The sequence below is a fragment of the Scyliorhinus canicula genome, chromosome 10, assembly GCF_902713615.1.
Source record: "Scyliorhinus canicula chromosome 10, sScyCan1.1, whole genome shotgun sequence".
Taxonomy (NCBI): Eukaryota; Metazoa; Chordata; class Chondrichthyes; order Carcharhiniformes; family Scyliorhinidae; genus Scyliorhinus; species Scyliorhinus canicula.
This window is the reverse complement of record NC_052155.1, coordinates 148,854,288-148,870,981: the sequence shown is the minus strand read 5'-3', so window position 1 is coordinate 148,870,981 and position 16,694 is coordinate 148,854,288. Positions and strand designations below refer to the sequence as shown.

The 16,694-nt window shown below is 48.9% G+C and overlaps 1 protein-coding gene across 11 annotated transcripts in view; it reads left to right on the top strand.

Annotated features, from left to right (window-relative positions):
* Positions 1-16,694, top strand: part of LOC119972708 (cAMP-regulated phosphoprotein 21-like) — a 503,944-nt gene that overhangs the window by 344,261 nt on the left and 142,989 nt on the right. For all 11 annotated transcript variants that reach the window (XM_038809853.1, XM_038809854.1, XM_038809860.1 and 8 more), the window contains 2 exons: positions 985-1,063; positions 8,824-8,883. In XM_038809853.1, the coding sequence (XP_038665781.1) occupies positions 985-1,063; positions 8,824-8,883 (139 nt within the window). The remainder of the gene's footprint in view (positions 1-984; positions 1,064-8,823; positions 8,884-16,694) is intronic.

The following is a 16,694-nucleotide window of genomic DNA, read 5'->3' as shown; positions in this document are numbered from 1 at the left end:
CTCCCTGTGTTTGCGTGGGATTCACCCCCACAACCCAAAGATGTGCAGGGTAGGCGGATTGGCCACACTAAATTGCCCTTAATTGGAAAAATGAATTGGGGACTCAAAATTTTAAAAAAACATGGCGATGTTGGGCCAGGAATTGCTGGAAAGAAATGATGGTGAATTCATGGGACACAATACTGTTAGTGCATTTGGCAAGGAAAAGATACACGAAGAGTTGCAAATTGCCACAAACTGTTGGGACAACTTGCAATGCTCAGCCGTAGGCCTCACAAGACTGGATGTTTGCTGTCAGCCGCGCCATTGATATTCATTGTGGGGCCAGGAATTTCTGCATTTGCTCATCGATACAGATGAATTTCACTGCATCAATTTAAGGCTGGTGATATGGACCCTGCCAATGGGTGAGGTGCAATCTCTGGGTCATTGTGACTTCCACGGCGACATGCGCTGCTCCATTTATTTATTTTTTATTCAGAGTACCCAATTCACTTTTTCCAATTAAGGGGCAATTTAGCGTGGCCAATCCACCTACCCTACATATCTTTGGGTTGTGGGGGCTAAACCCATGCAAACACGGGGAGAATGTGCAAACTCCACACAGACAGTGACCCAGAGCCGGGGTTGAACCTGGGACCACGTCGCCATGCCTCAACATTGCTAACCACTGCGCCACCATGCTGCCCTTCACTGCTCCATTTAGATGATTGTTTCTGATTCAATGCATTTGCTCCCCGTTAACCTGCCAACCATACCAATCTGAATCATTTTGGATGTCTTCGAGTGAATTGGTTCAGAAATTATGCAAATAGCTGCGTGCTCTTCTAGTCTTGAGATATCTCGCAATTCTGTTGACCAATTTAGGTATTAGCTGTGAAAGTCACGATAGTCCACCACAAACCAATGTATACTTTATAAATTGGAAACTTAGATTAAAAATATAATGAATGCCTTTGTTGAAAATGTGTTCTTTTGTTGCAGATTGCAGTCAAGAGTATACCGACTCCACGGGGATAGATTTGCATGAATTTCTTATTAATACATTAAAGAATAATCCCAGGTTAGTACCTGCATGTTTAAAAGGATAACTGCACCCAGATGTTTTCCAGTATTCTATCCTAAAACTTTGCAATGTCCAAACTATAATACATTTACCAAAATGTCAGATGAATAAACATGTTTTACTTGCACTTGGATATGTTACGGAACTGGAATAACGGTGGTAATTTTAACCCCCAAAACAGAGGTGGGTCTTATTAGGACGAGATGTCAAAATGTTCAAAATCTGAAACAGGAACTCAACTCATCCGAGAAGTCAGCCACTTCAATTTTCAGGAGGACGGACAAGGGTTGGGAAGTCAATCCGCTCCCAAGAGGCCAGTCAATCATGAAGGCTGAATGGAGGCTTCATTTTTCTGACAGGATTTCTATTTTCAACCCATGTTGTTCACATTTCGCGTGCCTCGGGAAATCTGGCAAAAAAGAGGTGACAAGTGTTGCATCAATCAGGTCGCTGCCTTTACAGCATTTCTTGTGGGCCAGACTGAGCAGGAGTGTTTGCCCTGGTCTGACAATCTAACTCTCAAAACATTAACGGCCCCACCTCCATGATCTCCCCTCAACAGTACTCGTCACTCACCACCGCCATTATTATCTTTCCCTGAATCTCTGTGATCACTGACCACCACCACCACCACCCCCCCCCCCCCCACCCCCCCCCCCCCCCCGCCCCCCCCCCCCCCCCCCCCCCCCCCAAATCCCCCATAGTGGTCTCAAATTCTCCTGCTCGCCAACCTACCTGATCTCGAATTACCACCACCCGCCACCACCCCTGCCCCAACCGGACTCTGACAACCACAAAGTACCCACCACTCACAGCCGCTGGCATCTCTGCCCCAACAATCACAAAAGTTACTTCAACCTCAGCCTTTGTTTGTGGGACTTTCAAGCCTGGCAGGTCGCCGAGGCTACAATCAGGCTAGCTTCTGGGTGTGAAATCCATTTTTAAAGAAAAAGCATTCCTTGGAATTAAAATTCTACAGCAGTCAGGTAAGCTTGCTCTTCCAGATTTCCCAATTCTTACTCCTCCAGGAAACCTCACCCCAACATAGGGTACCAATGTGTGTTGAGTGCTGAAAACATTAAGACAAAATCTTGTTTAATTTTTAACTGCTAAAGATTGGCATTTCCAATAGTTTTCATGTCTTATTACTGATTCTGGTACCGTGACTGAAGTAACTTTATATGCTCGTGATATCAGTCATAATGTTTATATGCTTCCAGATGTAATTTAAATATACATATGATTATGATCTCTTACACCCTGCCTCTGGAAAGAAAGAACTACATATTTAGAAAAGATTGATTGAAAAGAACCACTGTCATCATCAGTGACTTTAGTTCTGCCTGGGTTTGAATGCAAAAAGAAGTGAGGCTCTTTCCTAAGGACTGTCAATGGATTTCAAAACAATTGAGGTTATGATCATTTTAGGCAACTCCAAGGCATCATTAAATCGTCACATTCTGGTGGATGCTTTCTCTTTGACTGCCGTTCCAAAGATGCACCCCTTTGTGTGCATTTGTTGATGAGTGTTGTGCATCACTCTCAAATGATATACTTGCATGGTTTTGGAGAGAGCCCAAGGAAGGCAGACTTGACTGTCGGTGGTTAGCGACTGGCTTAGCATTCATTGCCAGATCTTGCTGGACCACATAATTCACTACCAAGTTCTGTTGTCCTTCACAACAAACAATCTTTTCTGTCTCTCCCACTCTCACCTCCAACAGTAAATGCAAGAAGCTCACGGACTGTTTGATTTAGAACAGCCTTCAATAGTGACTACCATTTCCCTCTCTTAACGTCATAGAGCTTTACAGCTCAGAAATAGGCCCTTCAGCCCATCGTGTTGGCATCGGCCATCAAGCACCTATTCACTCTAATCCCATTTCCCAGCACTTGGCCCGTAACCTTGGCATTTCAAGTGCTCATCTAAATACTTCTCTTCCAGCACACTGAGCATAATTTCTCCAAAGGTTTCCCCTGTCTTCACCCTGAACCTGCACCTGTTGTCTTGTTTCTGTCCTATTTCCCTTCATCTTGTCCATGAAACCAATTCCTGCTTCCTTGCCACTGAGTAAAGCACTAGTGATGACCCAACATTGCTTCCTGCCCACTCCCCCATCCTGCCTATTATTAGTTTATGATTCCCTCTTCTCAGTGCCTAACTTCCCTTCAAATCGTTTCTCACCAGCAAACTCTTAATAAATACACCCTTGACCTGCTGTCCCTCTTCAATTCCTCTTTCCTCTCAAAAGTGCTTGAATGCGTTGACGCCTCTCAAATCCACGCCCATCTTTCCCTCAATTCCAAGTTTCAGGCCTTGCAAACAGGGTTCCATCCTTGTTAATCTACTGAAATGACCCTTATCAAAATTGCAAATGATATCCTATGTGATGGCGATCCACATCCTTTCTCATACTTCTCAATCTGACCTCAGCCATTGGAATAGTTGACCACACCAACCTCCCTTCAATACATCTTCGCTATTGTCCAGCTGGTCCATTTTCTAATAGTCAATCATAATCTGAATATCACCGATAACGGCTTCCCACCCCTGCATCGTTGCATCTGGAGATCCGACAGATATATATCCTTGGCCCAGCTTCCAGTTCTGATTTTCAAGTTGCCCGTCAGCGATGCCGCCCAAAAACATGGGGAAGCTGACAACACTCAGGTCAGGATTTTAACTCCCGAGCCGGATGTGCAGAGATGGAACTTTTCCCAGCTCTGCGAACCTGGCCAGGAAAAAAAGTAAGATTTTCATTCCTGGAGTGGGGCCGGCTGCTTTAAGAGTTGGACCCACCACCCTCCAAACTAGTGTGAAGGCTATCTGGTCTGGAGGTGGGCTGGACAAAAGGCCTGCCTCAGTGCACCGGTACTTTGTTCAAATTTTTTAGAAATTAGGAAAACCAGAAGCATCCCTCCAACCTTCACACTCCCCCCCCCCCCCTCGTTACTCTCCACACACACCCCATACCCCATCTATGCCAGCTTATGCTCCCACCCAAGCCCCTATCCCCAATGCCAGCCTATGCCCCTCTGCCCACACACCACAACCCCTCATGTCCTCAATTACACCCTATTAGCCTCTGCCTATTGCACATGACCTCTCATTTCTCCCATGTCTTTCCAATCAAACCCATGGCCCCTCATACACCCTATGCCAACCCATGCCCCACTTGCCCCTATAGTCCTTTATAGCCCTGTGACAATTTAGTGCCAACTTATATCAATCCATGACCCATACCCATGACCTTTTGCACTTACCTCCTCCATGCCAAGTCACCTAGTGGATATCATCAGCAAACGTCAGGAACCATGCTGACAATATAATAAGATTATGGGCGAAATTCTCCGACCCCACGCAGGGTCGGAGAATCGGCCGGCGGCGGCGTTAATCCCGCTCCCGCCGGGTTTTTAAATCTCCGACCGGCCAAAAACCGGCGTTGTGCAAATCCCGCCGGCAGCCTCTGAGAACAGCTGGCGCCGGCGGGATTTCATTATATTTTTAGTTTCACCAAATCTCCGGCCCGGATGGGCCGAAGTCCACGTCGGCGAAAAACAAAGTACCTTTAAAACGGCGTCAACCATTGATGATCGTTGACGCCGTTCAGTTACCAATATCGAGTGCGGGGGGGAGGAGGACAGTACCGGCGCTTGTGGGGTGGTGGGGGGAGAGTACCGGCGCTTGTCGGGGGGGGGGGAGAGAGAGAGAGTCCCGGCGTTGGGGGGGGGGGGGGGTCCCGGCGTTGAGAGAGAAGGGGGGGGCCGCGTTGGAGGGGGGTAGGGTGGTGGGGGCGGCGTCAACGGACCGTCGCCCCCCCTGTACGCCGCTGCCCCCACCCCTACCCACCCCCCTCCTCACCACCCCTACCCCCCTCCTCACCACCCCTACCCCCCTCACCACCACCCACACCCCCCTCCCCCTCACCCACACCACCCTCCCCCTCCTTCTGAAGGCCGGTACCCACACCCCCCCCCCCCCCCTCCCTCTGAAGGCCGGTACCCACACCCCCCCCCCTCCCTCTGAAGGCCGGTACCCACACACCCCTCCCTCCCTCCCTCTGAAGGCCGGTACCCACCCTCCTCCCTGTCCCTCTGAAGGCCGGTACCCACACACACCCCCTCCCTCTGAATGCCGGTACCCACACACCCCCCCCTTCCCTCTGAAGGCCGGTACCCACACCCCCCCCTCCCTCTGAAGGCCGGTCCCCACACCCCACCCCCTCCCTCTGAAGGCCAGTACCCACACACCCCCCCTCCCTCTGAAGGCTGGTACCCACACCCTCTCCCCACGCCGGTACCCACACCCCCCCCTCTCTCCTCCTCCCCCTTCCTTCCTCCTCCTCCCCCCTTCCTTCCTCCTCCTCCCCCTTCCTTCCTCCTCCTCCCCCCCTTCCTTCCTCCTCCTCCCCCCCTTCCTTCCTCCTCCCCCTTCCTTCCTCCTCCCCCCTTCCTTCCTCCTCCCCCCCTTCCTTCCTCCTCCCCCCTTCCTTCCTCCCTCCTCCCCCCCTTCCTTCCTCCCTCCTCCCCCCCTTCCTTCCTCCTCCTCCCCCCTTCCTTCCTCCTCCTCCCCCTTCCTTCCTCCTCCTCCCCCCTTCCTTCCTTCCTTCTCCTCCCCCCCTTCCTTCCTCCTCCCCCCTTCCTTCCTCCTCCCCCTTCCTTCCTCCTCCCCCCTTCCTTCCTCCTCCCCCTTCCTTCCTCCTCCCCCCCTTCCTTCCTCCTCCCCCCTTCCTTCCTCCTCCCCTTCCTTCCTCCTCCCCCCTTCCTTCCTTCCTTCCTCCCCCCCTTCCTTCCTCCCCCCTTCCTTCCTCCCTCCCCCCTTCATTCCTCCCTCCCCCCTTCATTCCTCCCTCCCCCCTTCATTCCTCCTCCCCTCTTCCTTCCTCCTTCTCCCCCCTCTTCCTTCTCCCCCCCTTCCTTCTCCCCCTTCCTTCTCCTCCCCCTTCCTTCCTCCTCCTCCCCCCCTTCCTTCCTCCTCCCCCCTTCCTTCCTCCTCCCCCCCTTCCTCCTCCCCCCTCCCCCTTCCTTCCGCCTCCCCCTTCCTTCCTCCTCCCCCCCTTCCTTCCTCCTCCCCCCTTCCTTCCTCTTCCCCCCTTTCGTTCCTCCTCCCCCCCTTCCTTCCTCCTCCCCCCTTCCTTCCTCCTCCCCCCTTCCTTCCTCCTCCCCCCTTCCTTCCTCCTCCCCCCTTCCTCCCTCCTCCCCCTTCCTTCCTCCCTCCTCCCCCCCCTTCCTTCCTCCCTCCTCCCCCCCTTCCTTCCTCCCTCCTCCCCCCTTCCTTCCTCCCTCCTCCCCCCTTCCTTCCTCCCTCCACCCCCCTTCCTTCCTCCCTCCTCCCCCCCTTCCTTCCTCCCTCCTCCCCCCCTTCCTTCCTCCCTCCTCCCCCCCTTCCTTCCTCCCTCCTCCCCCTCTTCCTCCCTCCTCCCCCCCTTCCTCCCTCCTCCCCCCCTTCCTTCCTCCCTCCTCCCCCCCCATTCCTTCCTCCCTCCTCCCCCCCTTCCTTCCTCCCTCCTCCCCCCCTTCCTTCCTCCCTCCTCCCCCCCCCTTCCTTCCTCCTCCTCCCCCCCCTTCCTTCCTCCTCCTCTCCTCCCACCGGTACCCGTCCTCTCTCTCTCAATGCGCCACTTCTGCAGCGCATTAAAATGACGCGTATCGCGTCGGTCCGATGCTGGCCCCTCCGGGAACGGAGATTAGCGGCCTAAAAGAAGGCCCCGACGCCGGAGTCATCTGCACCACTTTTGCTCACCGGAAATCGGCGTCATGACGGTCCGTGGAGAATTTCGCCCTATGTGTCTATTGAAGACCTCACACTGGTTGATTTAAAAAATACAGTACAGTGAAATTCCTTCAACTAATCTTTTGCAAAACAAACATCTTTAGACTATAGCCACTTGGAGCAATCAATCGAACTGCCCGTTTGATAGGCACTGTGATAATATTCGGTTGTAAAATTAGTCATGCAGCAAAAATCCTATAATGATATCCTTCAGGTTTATGTCAACAGTCGCAATTAAATATCAAACACTAATTTTATTTCCAAACTTAATCACTTGACAAATTTGATCCGAATGAATTCTGTCAGCTTTGGTAGTAATTTGACAGCTTTGGCAGTTCTTCGACGGCTTTGACAGTTATTTGGCAGCTTGACAATGCTTTGACATCTTGGACAGTTCACTGAGTTAATGTAATTTCTTTAACATACAATCATATCAACTGAAATTTTGCACCCGTGTTTGCAACGAGTGCAAATGACGACGTGGACACACAATACCACGAGAGGCTAAAAACAAGAATCTGGCAGCGAGATCTCACTGCAGGAGCATCACTGCCTCCTGCCATTGACGTAATGGGTCGGGACCCTCATTCAAATTTAAATCTCAATGGCGAGCTTCTCTGCTGTACCATACCCCCACACTTGGAGATCCCGCTAGCTGACATGATGTCACATCAGTGAGTTTGAGAAAAGGCCTGGGGCAACATAAACCAGGCGACAAAGCCAATTAAGTACAGCATCTGGGGAGAGGGACATGCCCAGGCAGTATCCTAGCACTTCCCCCAGCCCTGCCAGTGCTTGGGGACAGTGCCAAGTGGCAGTGCCATGGGGTGCTTTCTCTGGGGAGTTCCATGGGGGGGGGGTGTCTCCATGTCCATTGGGTGGGGTTCTATGTTTTAATTTTTAGTGCTGGAGATCTCTGGAAAACTGATGTTGCTGCCAGCAAGACTACTTGGGACACGCCTCCAGCATTTTTTACGAGTGCTGGAAATATGGCGAGAAAGGCAGCTGTGTAGTTGGCGTGCTGCACATCGCTTTTCTCGCCTGAGCCAGCACTCTTTAAAAATAACACCCAAATTTCCGCCCAGCTACTTTTAACCATCCCAAAGAGCATCTGATTCTGTCTTGAAGGATACCTTACCTCTCCCAGTGGTGTCCCGGTACCCTGTCCAAAGGAATACCTTGGATCTCCAAAAGAGTACATCGGCTATTCAAACAAACAGACCTGCTCCTACCAAGTCTATTCTGGACACTTTGAGTTTTAGTCACCTATTTTACCAAAATCAGACCAGAATCGAGGCAGCTCCTGCTTTCTATGGGCAGCTGCCTCTGTAAACCATGGATGTGAGATTTACAACAAGAAAACTTAATATAGTTGTTGTGATGAAAGGTTTTACTCTCACCTCCAGCCAATAACTCAGCTTCTGTGAGGAATATTCCTGCTTCATTGTTTTGACATCTTTTGTTCTTGGAAAGGCAGATTGTCCAAGAAAAGACTAAAACATTAAGTAGTGAAGAGCAATTCGTATGACCCAATGAACACGCATAGTTTGGGTTGGATGCTGCCTCTTACTGGCATCGGATTTGTTAAAGCAGAATGGAGCAATTTTAAACAGCCTAGCCAGGTATGAAAATTCACACTAAGATTGATTCGATAAAGGTCACCTGTGGGCATACAGTACTGATCCCTCTATGCTAGGATTGTTCGCAGATCAACGCTCCCTTTCAATCTCTCAATGCTCCCACGCACTGAGTCCTCAGGGTGAGCTAACAACCAATGGTGCTGATGATCTGATGATAAGTAAGCAGTCAATTTAAGATCTTCATTGGCAGAGAGCTGAAAACTAATGGCCTTCACAATCTATTGGTTGGGAAATGATTGTTGGGATGCGCAGAACAACCTGAGACCAAAGTAGGTGAAAAGATTCATTTAATGTTTGTCATTAATGTCTCTATTTATATTGACTTAATGATTATCATTTTACAGGGACAGAATGATGCTATTAAAAATGGAACAGGAGCTAATAGATTTTATCAATGATAACAAGTAAGTGATTAAATTTGTGTTCATTGCTTTAAACAAAAACATTTTAGATAAGGTTTATTCATTTTAGGTGTTAATTTTATTTACTGCTCATACAATATCATAAAATTTATTACAGTTTTAAATAATACTTAAATCGTTGCAGTTTTTAGTACACTTTGTGTTTGGAATAATTAACTACGGGTACTTAAAGATATTAAATTTCAATAAAAATGATTATTAAAGAAGCAATGTAGGAGATGGTCTCAATTATCACCAGGACGGGCAGACTTCCTGGTTCTTTCCCCACCATTGATCAAAAGTGCAGAGGGGGAAAAAGCAGCAGTGTAGATGACAAGGAAGGCATCATGGCATTTTACAGCTTCACCCCCCCCCCCCCCCCCCCCCCCCCAACACCCCACAAACCCGTCTCTGTCGGAGCTTAAAATTTTGCCCATCATATCTCACCAAGCCTGATTGATAACATCCATCTTTTACTCCAGGTTCTTTTAAAACTAAGCACAGATATACTCATATGACCTTTTAGCAGCTTTCTTAACTTTTTCTGCCGTCTTCAGAGACCTGTGTACGTACACCCACATACCTTTCTGCCTCTGTATCACCTTTAAAATGATACCATCTATTTGTTTATATTGCCTTTCATTCTATCCCACAAAATGCATCACTCCACAATTCTCTGTATTAACTTTTACCTGCCGTGTGTTTGAACAGTCCACTAGCCTATCCTGAAGTTGATTACAATCCTGCTCATTTGTTTACTGCATATCTGAGTTTTGTGTAATCGGCAAACTTGAAATTATGCCCTGTTTATCAAGTGCAGGTCATTGATAAAATATCAATTCCCAGTGGACACCACAATATAACATCTTTCAGTCTGAAAAACAAGGTTTCACCATGACTCTCTGCTGTCTGCCAATTTTGTATCCAGACTGCTGCCCCTTTAAACCCACAGGTTTCACTTTTGCTAACAAAATTATTTGGCATTTTATCAAGTAACCTTTCAATGTCCATCTCCATATTGCACCATTTTATTTTAGAACATACAGTGCAGAAGGGGGCCATTCGGCCCATCGAGTCTGCACCGACCCACTTAAGCCCTCACTTCCACCCTATCCCCGGAACCCAAAACTCCCTCCTAACCGTTTTGGTCACTAAGGGCAATTGAGCATGGCCAATCCACCTAATGTGCACGTCTTTGGACTGAGGGAGGAACCGGAGCACCCGGATGAAACCCATGCAGACACTGGGAGAACGTGCAGATTCCGCACAGACAGTGATCCAGCGGGGAACCAAACCTGGGACCCTGGCGCATTTAAGCCACAGTGCTATCCACTTGTGCTACCGTGCTGCCCATCGTCATCAACACTTCCCAATGATCCGAAGAACTCGATCAAGTCAGTCATGCATAACCTACCATTAACAAATCCATGCTGGTTTCCATTTATTAATCTATATGTTTGGTTGGATCTTGTCCATTTCCATAATTTTTAAATCTGACAATATTGTGATCACATTTTCCAAAATGCTTCCCCACTGAACCATGCTTCACTTGCTCTACTTCATTCTCCAGATCCAGATCATTATTGCTTGCTCTTGTTTGTTTTTGAAACAGCAAGAATATTCTCTTGTACACATTTCATGAATTCATCCCACCGTTTGCCCTTTGCACCGTTATTTTCCCAGTCAATATCAGGGTAACTCAAGTCTCCCGTTATCACCATATTTAGTGGCCTATGGTCAGGGCCGGCTCAAGGCACCGGCAACTCGGGCTGTTGCCCGGGGCGCCATGTACTAGGGGGCGCCAGACTCGGGTCCCGCGCATGCGCAGTTGGGCCGGCGCCAACCAGCGCATGCGCGGTGGCCGCACTCCCCCAGCGTGGCCGCACTCCCCCAGGGCGGCCCCCCCCACCCCCCGGTCCGTCCCCTCGGTCCGCCCCCCCCGCTCGCCCGCTCGGTCCCCCCCCCCCCCCCCCCGCCTCGGGTCCGCCCCCCCGCCCCCCCCCCCCCTCGGGTCCGCCCGCCCCGCCCCCCCCCTCGGGTCCGCCCGCCCCGCCCCCCCCCTCGGGTCCGCCCGCCCCGCCCCCCCCTCGCTGCCCCCTCGGGTCCGCCTGCCCCGCCCCCCCCTCGGGTCCGCCCGCCCCGCCCCCCCCTCGGGTCCGCCCACCCCGCCCCCCCCCTCGGGTCCGCCCCCCCCCCCGGGTCCGCCCCCCCTCTCGGCCCCGGCCCCCTCTCGGCCCCCCCCTCTCGGCCCCCTCCCCTTGGCCCCGCCCCCCTCTCGCCCCCCCCCCCCCAAGGGCGCCGAAGTTCAGCTTGCCTGGGGCGCCAGCAACCCTAGGGCCGGCGCTGCCTATGGTGCACAATGGAGATAATGGCTTGCATTATCCTCTGCACTATCATCCAATGTCACGCATATTGTGACAAAAACCATTGAAAAATGGGACCAAGAGGTTTTGGAGTTTTGATATGAACTTGGCTGGGATTATGGTGTTGAAGGAAGATCTGGAGTCAATGAATAGGAGTTTGACATAAGAGTCCTTGTTGTCGAGATGCTCCAGGGATGGATGTCGTGCCAGGGAGATAGTTTTTGCTGTGGACCGGTTATGGCCGTATATGAATTGCAGTGGATCAAGGCATTCTTGGAGTATGAAGTTGATGTATCTCATGACCAACCCTCTCAAAGCACATCATTATGATAGATGTCAAGGCCACAGGTTGGTAGTCATTGAAGCACATTGCCGGTTCCTCTTTGACACCGGTATGATGGTGGTCTTCTTGAAGCAGGTGGGAACCTCGGAACAGGGTAGGGAGATATTGTAGATGCCTGCGAAAACACCCGCCAGTTGGTCCATACAGGATCTGAGTGCATGACCAGGGACTCCATCAGGATCCATTGCTTTCCGAGGGCACATTTTTAAGAAGGCCAATCTGACTTTGGAACCTGTGACGGTAGGTATGGGTGTGTCCGAAGATGCTGGAGTAGTTGACAATGGTTTCCTGCTCGAACCGAGCATAGAATGCACTGAGTTCGTTGGGGAGGGATGCACTGTTGCCTGAGATTCTACTCGGCTTTGCTTTGTAGCCCGTTATGTTATTTAAGCCTTGCCACAACTGACGAGAGTCCATGTCGTTAGTCTGTGGCTCTAGCTTAATCTGGTATTGTCTCTTTGCATCCCTGATAGCTTTGCGGAGGTCGTACCTAAACCTGTATAGGTCAGGGGGTTTGCCTGTCTTGAACTCCTCAGACCTGGCCTTCAGTAAGGGGTGAATCTCTCGGTTAAACCATGTTTCTGGTTGGGGAACATAAATACTACCTTCTTTGGCACACAATCTTCTACACACTTCTGATGACGGTGGTGGCATATTCATTTGGGTTGGCTGCTGAGTTCTTGAATATGAACCTGTCCACTGACTCCAAGCAGTCGCGTATGAGCTCTTCTGCTGACTCAGACCAGCATTGCACGACCGTCTTGACCGGATTCTCCCGCTTAAGTTCCTTCTTGTATGCCGGGAGAAGGAGCACCGTATTGTGGTCAGATTGTTCGAAGTGCGGTCGGGGGATAGATCTGTCGGCGCCCTTGTTGTTTGTGCAGCAGAAGCTGTGCATGCTGGGACCCCTGGTGGGACAGTAGATGTGTTGGTGGAATTTTGGGAAAGCACTCTTGAGGTTGGCCTGGTTGAAGTCCACGGCCATGATGAACAAGCCCTCCGGGTATTTCTATTATTTATAGGGTGAGGTAGGATGTAGACCATCGTGATGATGACAGAAATGAACTCCTATGGAAGATGGCACTTCACAGTCAGGTATTCCAGGTCCGGGGAGCAATAGTTTTCCACGATCGCCACGTACGAGCACCAGGTGGGGTTGATGAGGAGGCAAACCCCTCCACCCTTCGCTTTGCCCGATGATGCCAGGCGGTCCATCCGGTGTAATGTGTGGTGGCTGGACCAGGGAGGAAATCCTCTGCGATCGTTGAAAAAGATTTAGGGAGAGGGGTAGTCATTGAGGGCACACAAGCTGATCCCTCTGGTAGCCATTGAATGCCCCAAAAGGAGTCTCCTCCCTCCCTTGCCACCACTCCTGCTCCATCTCACAGCCCACTGGGAGGCCATTAAGGGTCACTGGTTGGTCTCACCACAGTGCGACAGGCTTCTCCGATCTGGGGAAATGCCCACAGAGGCTGGAAGAGGCCCATAACGACTCCTTGAATGGTTCAATTATTGAGCTTCCAGTGGGTAGCATATCTAATAATAATAATAATTGCTTATTGTCACAAGTAGGCTTCAATGAAGTTGCTGTGAAAAGCCCCTAGTCACCCCATTCCGGCGCCTGTTCGGAGAGGCTGGTACGGGAATTGAACCCGCGCTGATAGCATTGTTTTGCATTACAAGCCAGCTGTTAGCCCACTGTGCTAACCCAGTCTCTATCTGCCAGCTTTCCCGCCACTGGAAAGGATGTAGCAGAAAAACTATTGATCAGCAATGGCAGCCATTTATGAAAATAGTTTGTGACTCATAAAAAGATATATCACAGTGAGGAAGAAGGATTCTAGGAAGAAGATAAATCAAGCATGGTTGGACAGAGGATTGGGAAAGTTTTAAAATGCAACAAAAGATGACAAAAAAAAAGATGATAAACTATGTGGGTAAACTAGCAAGTAATATAAGAACAGACAGTAAGGAGCTTCTTTAAATATATAAAAAGGAAGAGAGAGATCAAAGTGAATATAGGCCCTTTATCGAATGAGACTGGGGAAATAATAATGAGTAACCAGGAAATGGCAGAGGAATTATACATACTTGGCCTCAGTCTTCACAATAGAAGACACTAATAACATTCCAAAAATACTAAATAATCCAGGGGCGGGAGGAAATAAATACAATAACTATCACTAGAAAAAACGTATTAGGAAAACTAATGGGACTAAGTCCCCTGGTTCTGATGGATTGAATCCTAAGATATTAAAGGAAATAGATAGAGATAATGGATGCACTGATAGTAATTTTCCAAGATTCCTTAAATTCTGGAAAAGTCCCAGAGATTAGAAAACTGCCAATGTAACACACTTATGCAAAAAGGGAGGGACACCAAAAACAGGTAACTAAAGACCAGTTAGCTTACATCTGTCATTGGGAAAATGTTAGTGTCCATTATAAATGAGAAGAGCATTTCGAAATATATAATGTAATCAAACAGAGTCAGCATGGCTTCCTGAAGGAGAAATCATACCCGACAAATTGATTAGAATTATTTGAGGTGGTAATGAGCAATATAGATAAAGGTGAACTGGGAGATGTAATATACTTGGATTTCCAAAAAGTATTCGATAACGTACTGCACAAAAAGCTATTTAATAAGATAAGGGCCCATGGTGTTGGGGGTACTATTTTAGCATGGACAGAGGATTTGCTAACTAATAGGGCGGCACGGTAGTAGAGTGGATAGCACTGTTGCTTCACAACGCCAGGGTCCCAGGTTCGATTCCCAGCTTGGGTCACTGTCTGTGCAGAGTCTGCATGTTCTCCCCGTGTCTGCGTGGGTTTCCTCTGGATGCTCTGGTTTCCTCCCACAAGTCCCAAAAAGATGTGCTTGGTAGGTGATTTGAACATTCTCCCTCAGTGTACCTCAACAGGTGCCAGAGTGTAGCGACTAGCAACTTTTTTCACAGTAACTTCGTTGCAGTGTTAATGTAAGCCTACTTGTGACAGTAATAAAGATTATTATTATTGTTATTAGAAGACAATTGGGATAAGAGGAACATTTTCAGGATGGGAAGCTGTAACTAGTAGAGTGCACAGGGATCAGTGCTGGCGCCGCAATTATTTACAATATATATTAATGACTTGGACGATGTAAGTGAATGCACTATTGCCAAGTTTGTGGATGACACAAAAATAGGTGGGAAGGCAAGTAGTGAAGGTGACACAGAGAGTCTACAGAGGGATATAGACAGGTTAAGTGAGTGGGCAAAAATTTGGCAGATGAAATATAACGTAGGAAAATGTGAAGTTATGCACTTTGGTAAGACGAATAAAGAAGCTGGATATTATTTAAATGGAGGAAGGCTGCAGAAAGCTGCAGCTCAGAGGGATTTGAGGGTCCTCACACATAAATCTTAAAAAGCTAACGTGCACATTCAGCAGGTAATTGGGAAGGCAAATGGAATGTTGACCTTTATTTCAGAGAGAAGGGAGTATAAAAACAGGTAAGTCTTGCTAAGATTATACAGGACACTAGTTAGACCACATCCATAATACTGTGAACAGTTTTGGTCCCTTTATCTAAGGAAAGATATGTTGGCATTGGAGGCAGTCCAGAGAAGGTTCAATAGGTTGATCCCGGTTGTGGAGGGATTTCCGTACGAGGAGAGGTTGAGTAGCTTGGGTCTGTACTCATTGGAGTTTAAAATAATTAGATCTGACTTTATTGAGACTTATAGGATTCTGAGGGGGCTCAACAGGATATATGCTGAGAGGTTATTTCCCCTTGTGGGAGAGTCCAGGATGAGAAGGCATGGACTCAGAGTAAGGGGTTTCCCATTTAAGACGGCGATGAGGAGGATTTTTTTCTTTGAGGGTGGTGAATCTGTGGACTACTTTACCATAGAGATGGGGTTGTTAAGTATGTTTCAGGCTGAAATAGACAGATTTTTAATCAGCAAGGGAATCAAAGGTAATGTAGATAAGACAGGAAATGGAGTTGAGGATTATCACAAAATCAGTCATTGAATGGCAGAGCAGACTCAGTGGACTGACTAGCTTACTTCTGCTCCTACGTCTTATGGTCTTCTGGTCATTGGCAAAATTACATGCTGGCGGGAAGATGTCAGGTACACGCCCAAAGCCTCCCCACACTATTTTGGCAGCATTGCCCCCTACCAGCCTATTGCCAAGAAGCTGGTAAAATCCTAATATGGGCTGGGAACCAAATTAATTCCTTGGCATTTCACTGCTAATCATGCTGCTCCTAGCCAGGAGAGAAATTGTCACCTCTTCCCTCGCATCCCGAAATGGCTATCTTGTTCGGCATTTTTGCTTACTCACTTCTCATGGGACAGAACTTGCCCATGGATAGTATTAAATGACTTTGGAATATTGACTAATGAATATTGTTCTGTGAGGACGACCAAATTAGATTGGAATTTGACTCCTCTGTTGGATACCTCTTCCAACTTCAGTACTGCTACCCAGGTTTTTAGCAAAAAGGGCTTTACAGAGTTAAGATGGCTGAGATTACCGATGTGTCATCCTGCTCCTGTGCCTGGCTTGTTGACAATAGAATCATAGAATCCCTACAGTGCAGAAGGAAGCCATTCAGTCCATCATCTCTGCAGCTGGTGCTCTAAAAGAGCATCCTAACCAGGCTCCCACCCTACCCCTGTAACCCCACTGAACGTGCAGATCCCTGGACACCAAGGGGAAATTTAGCATGGTCAAGCCATCTGACCTGCACATGTTTGGACAGCGGGAGGAAACCGGAACACATGGAGGGAACCCACGCAGACACGGGGGGGGAAAGTGAAAACTCCACACAGACAGACATCCAAGGCAGAAATTGAACCCGGGACCCTGGTGCAGTGCTAACCACTGTGCCACTGAGCCGCAGAGGGGGTCCATTGTCTTCTTCTATTATTGTATCCCGTAGAAATTTACTTATAACTGAGTCTTTTTAATATTTGTTCATGGGATGTGGACGTCGCTGGCTAGGCCAACACTTATTGCCCATCCATAAAAGCTCTCGAGAAGGCGATGTTCAGCTACCTTTTTGAATCACTGCAGTCCATGTGTTGCAGGAACACTTAGTGCTATTCGAAAGG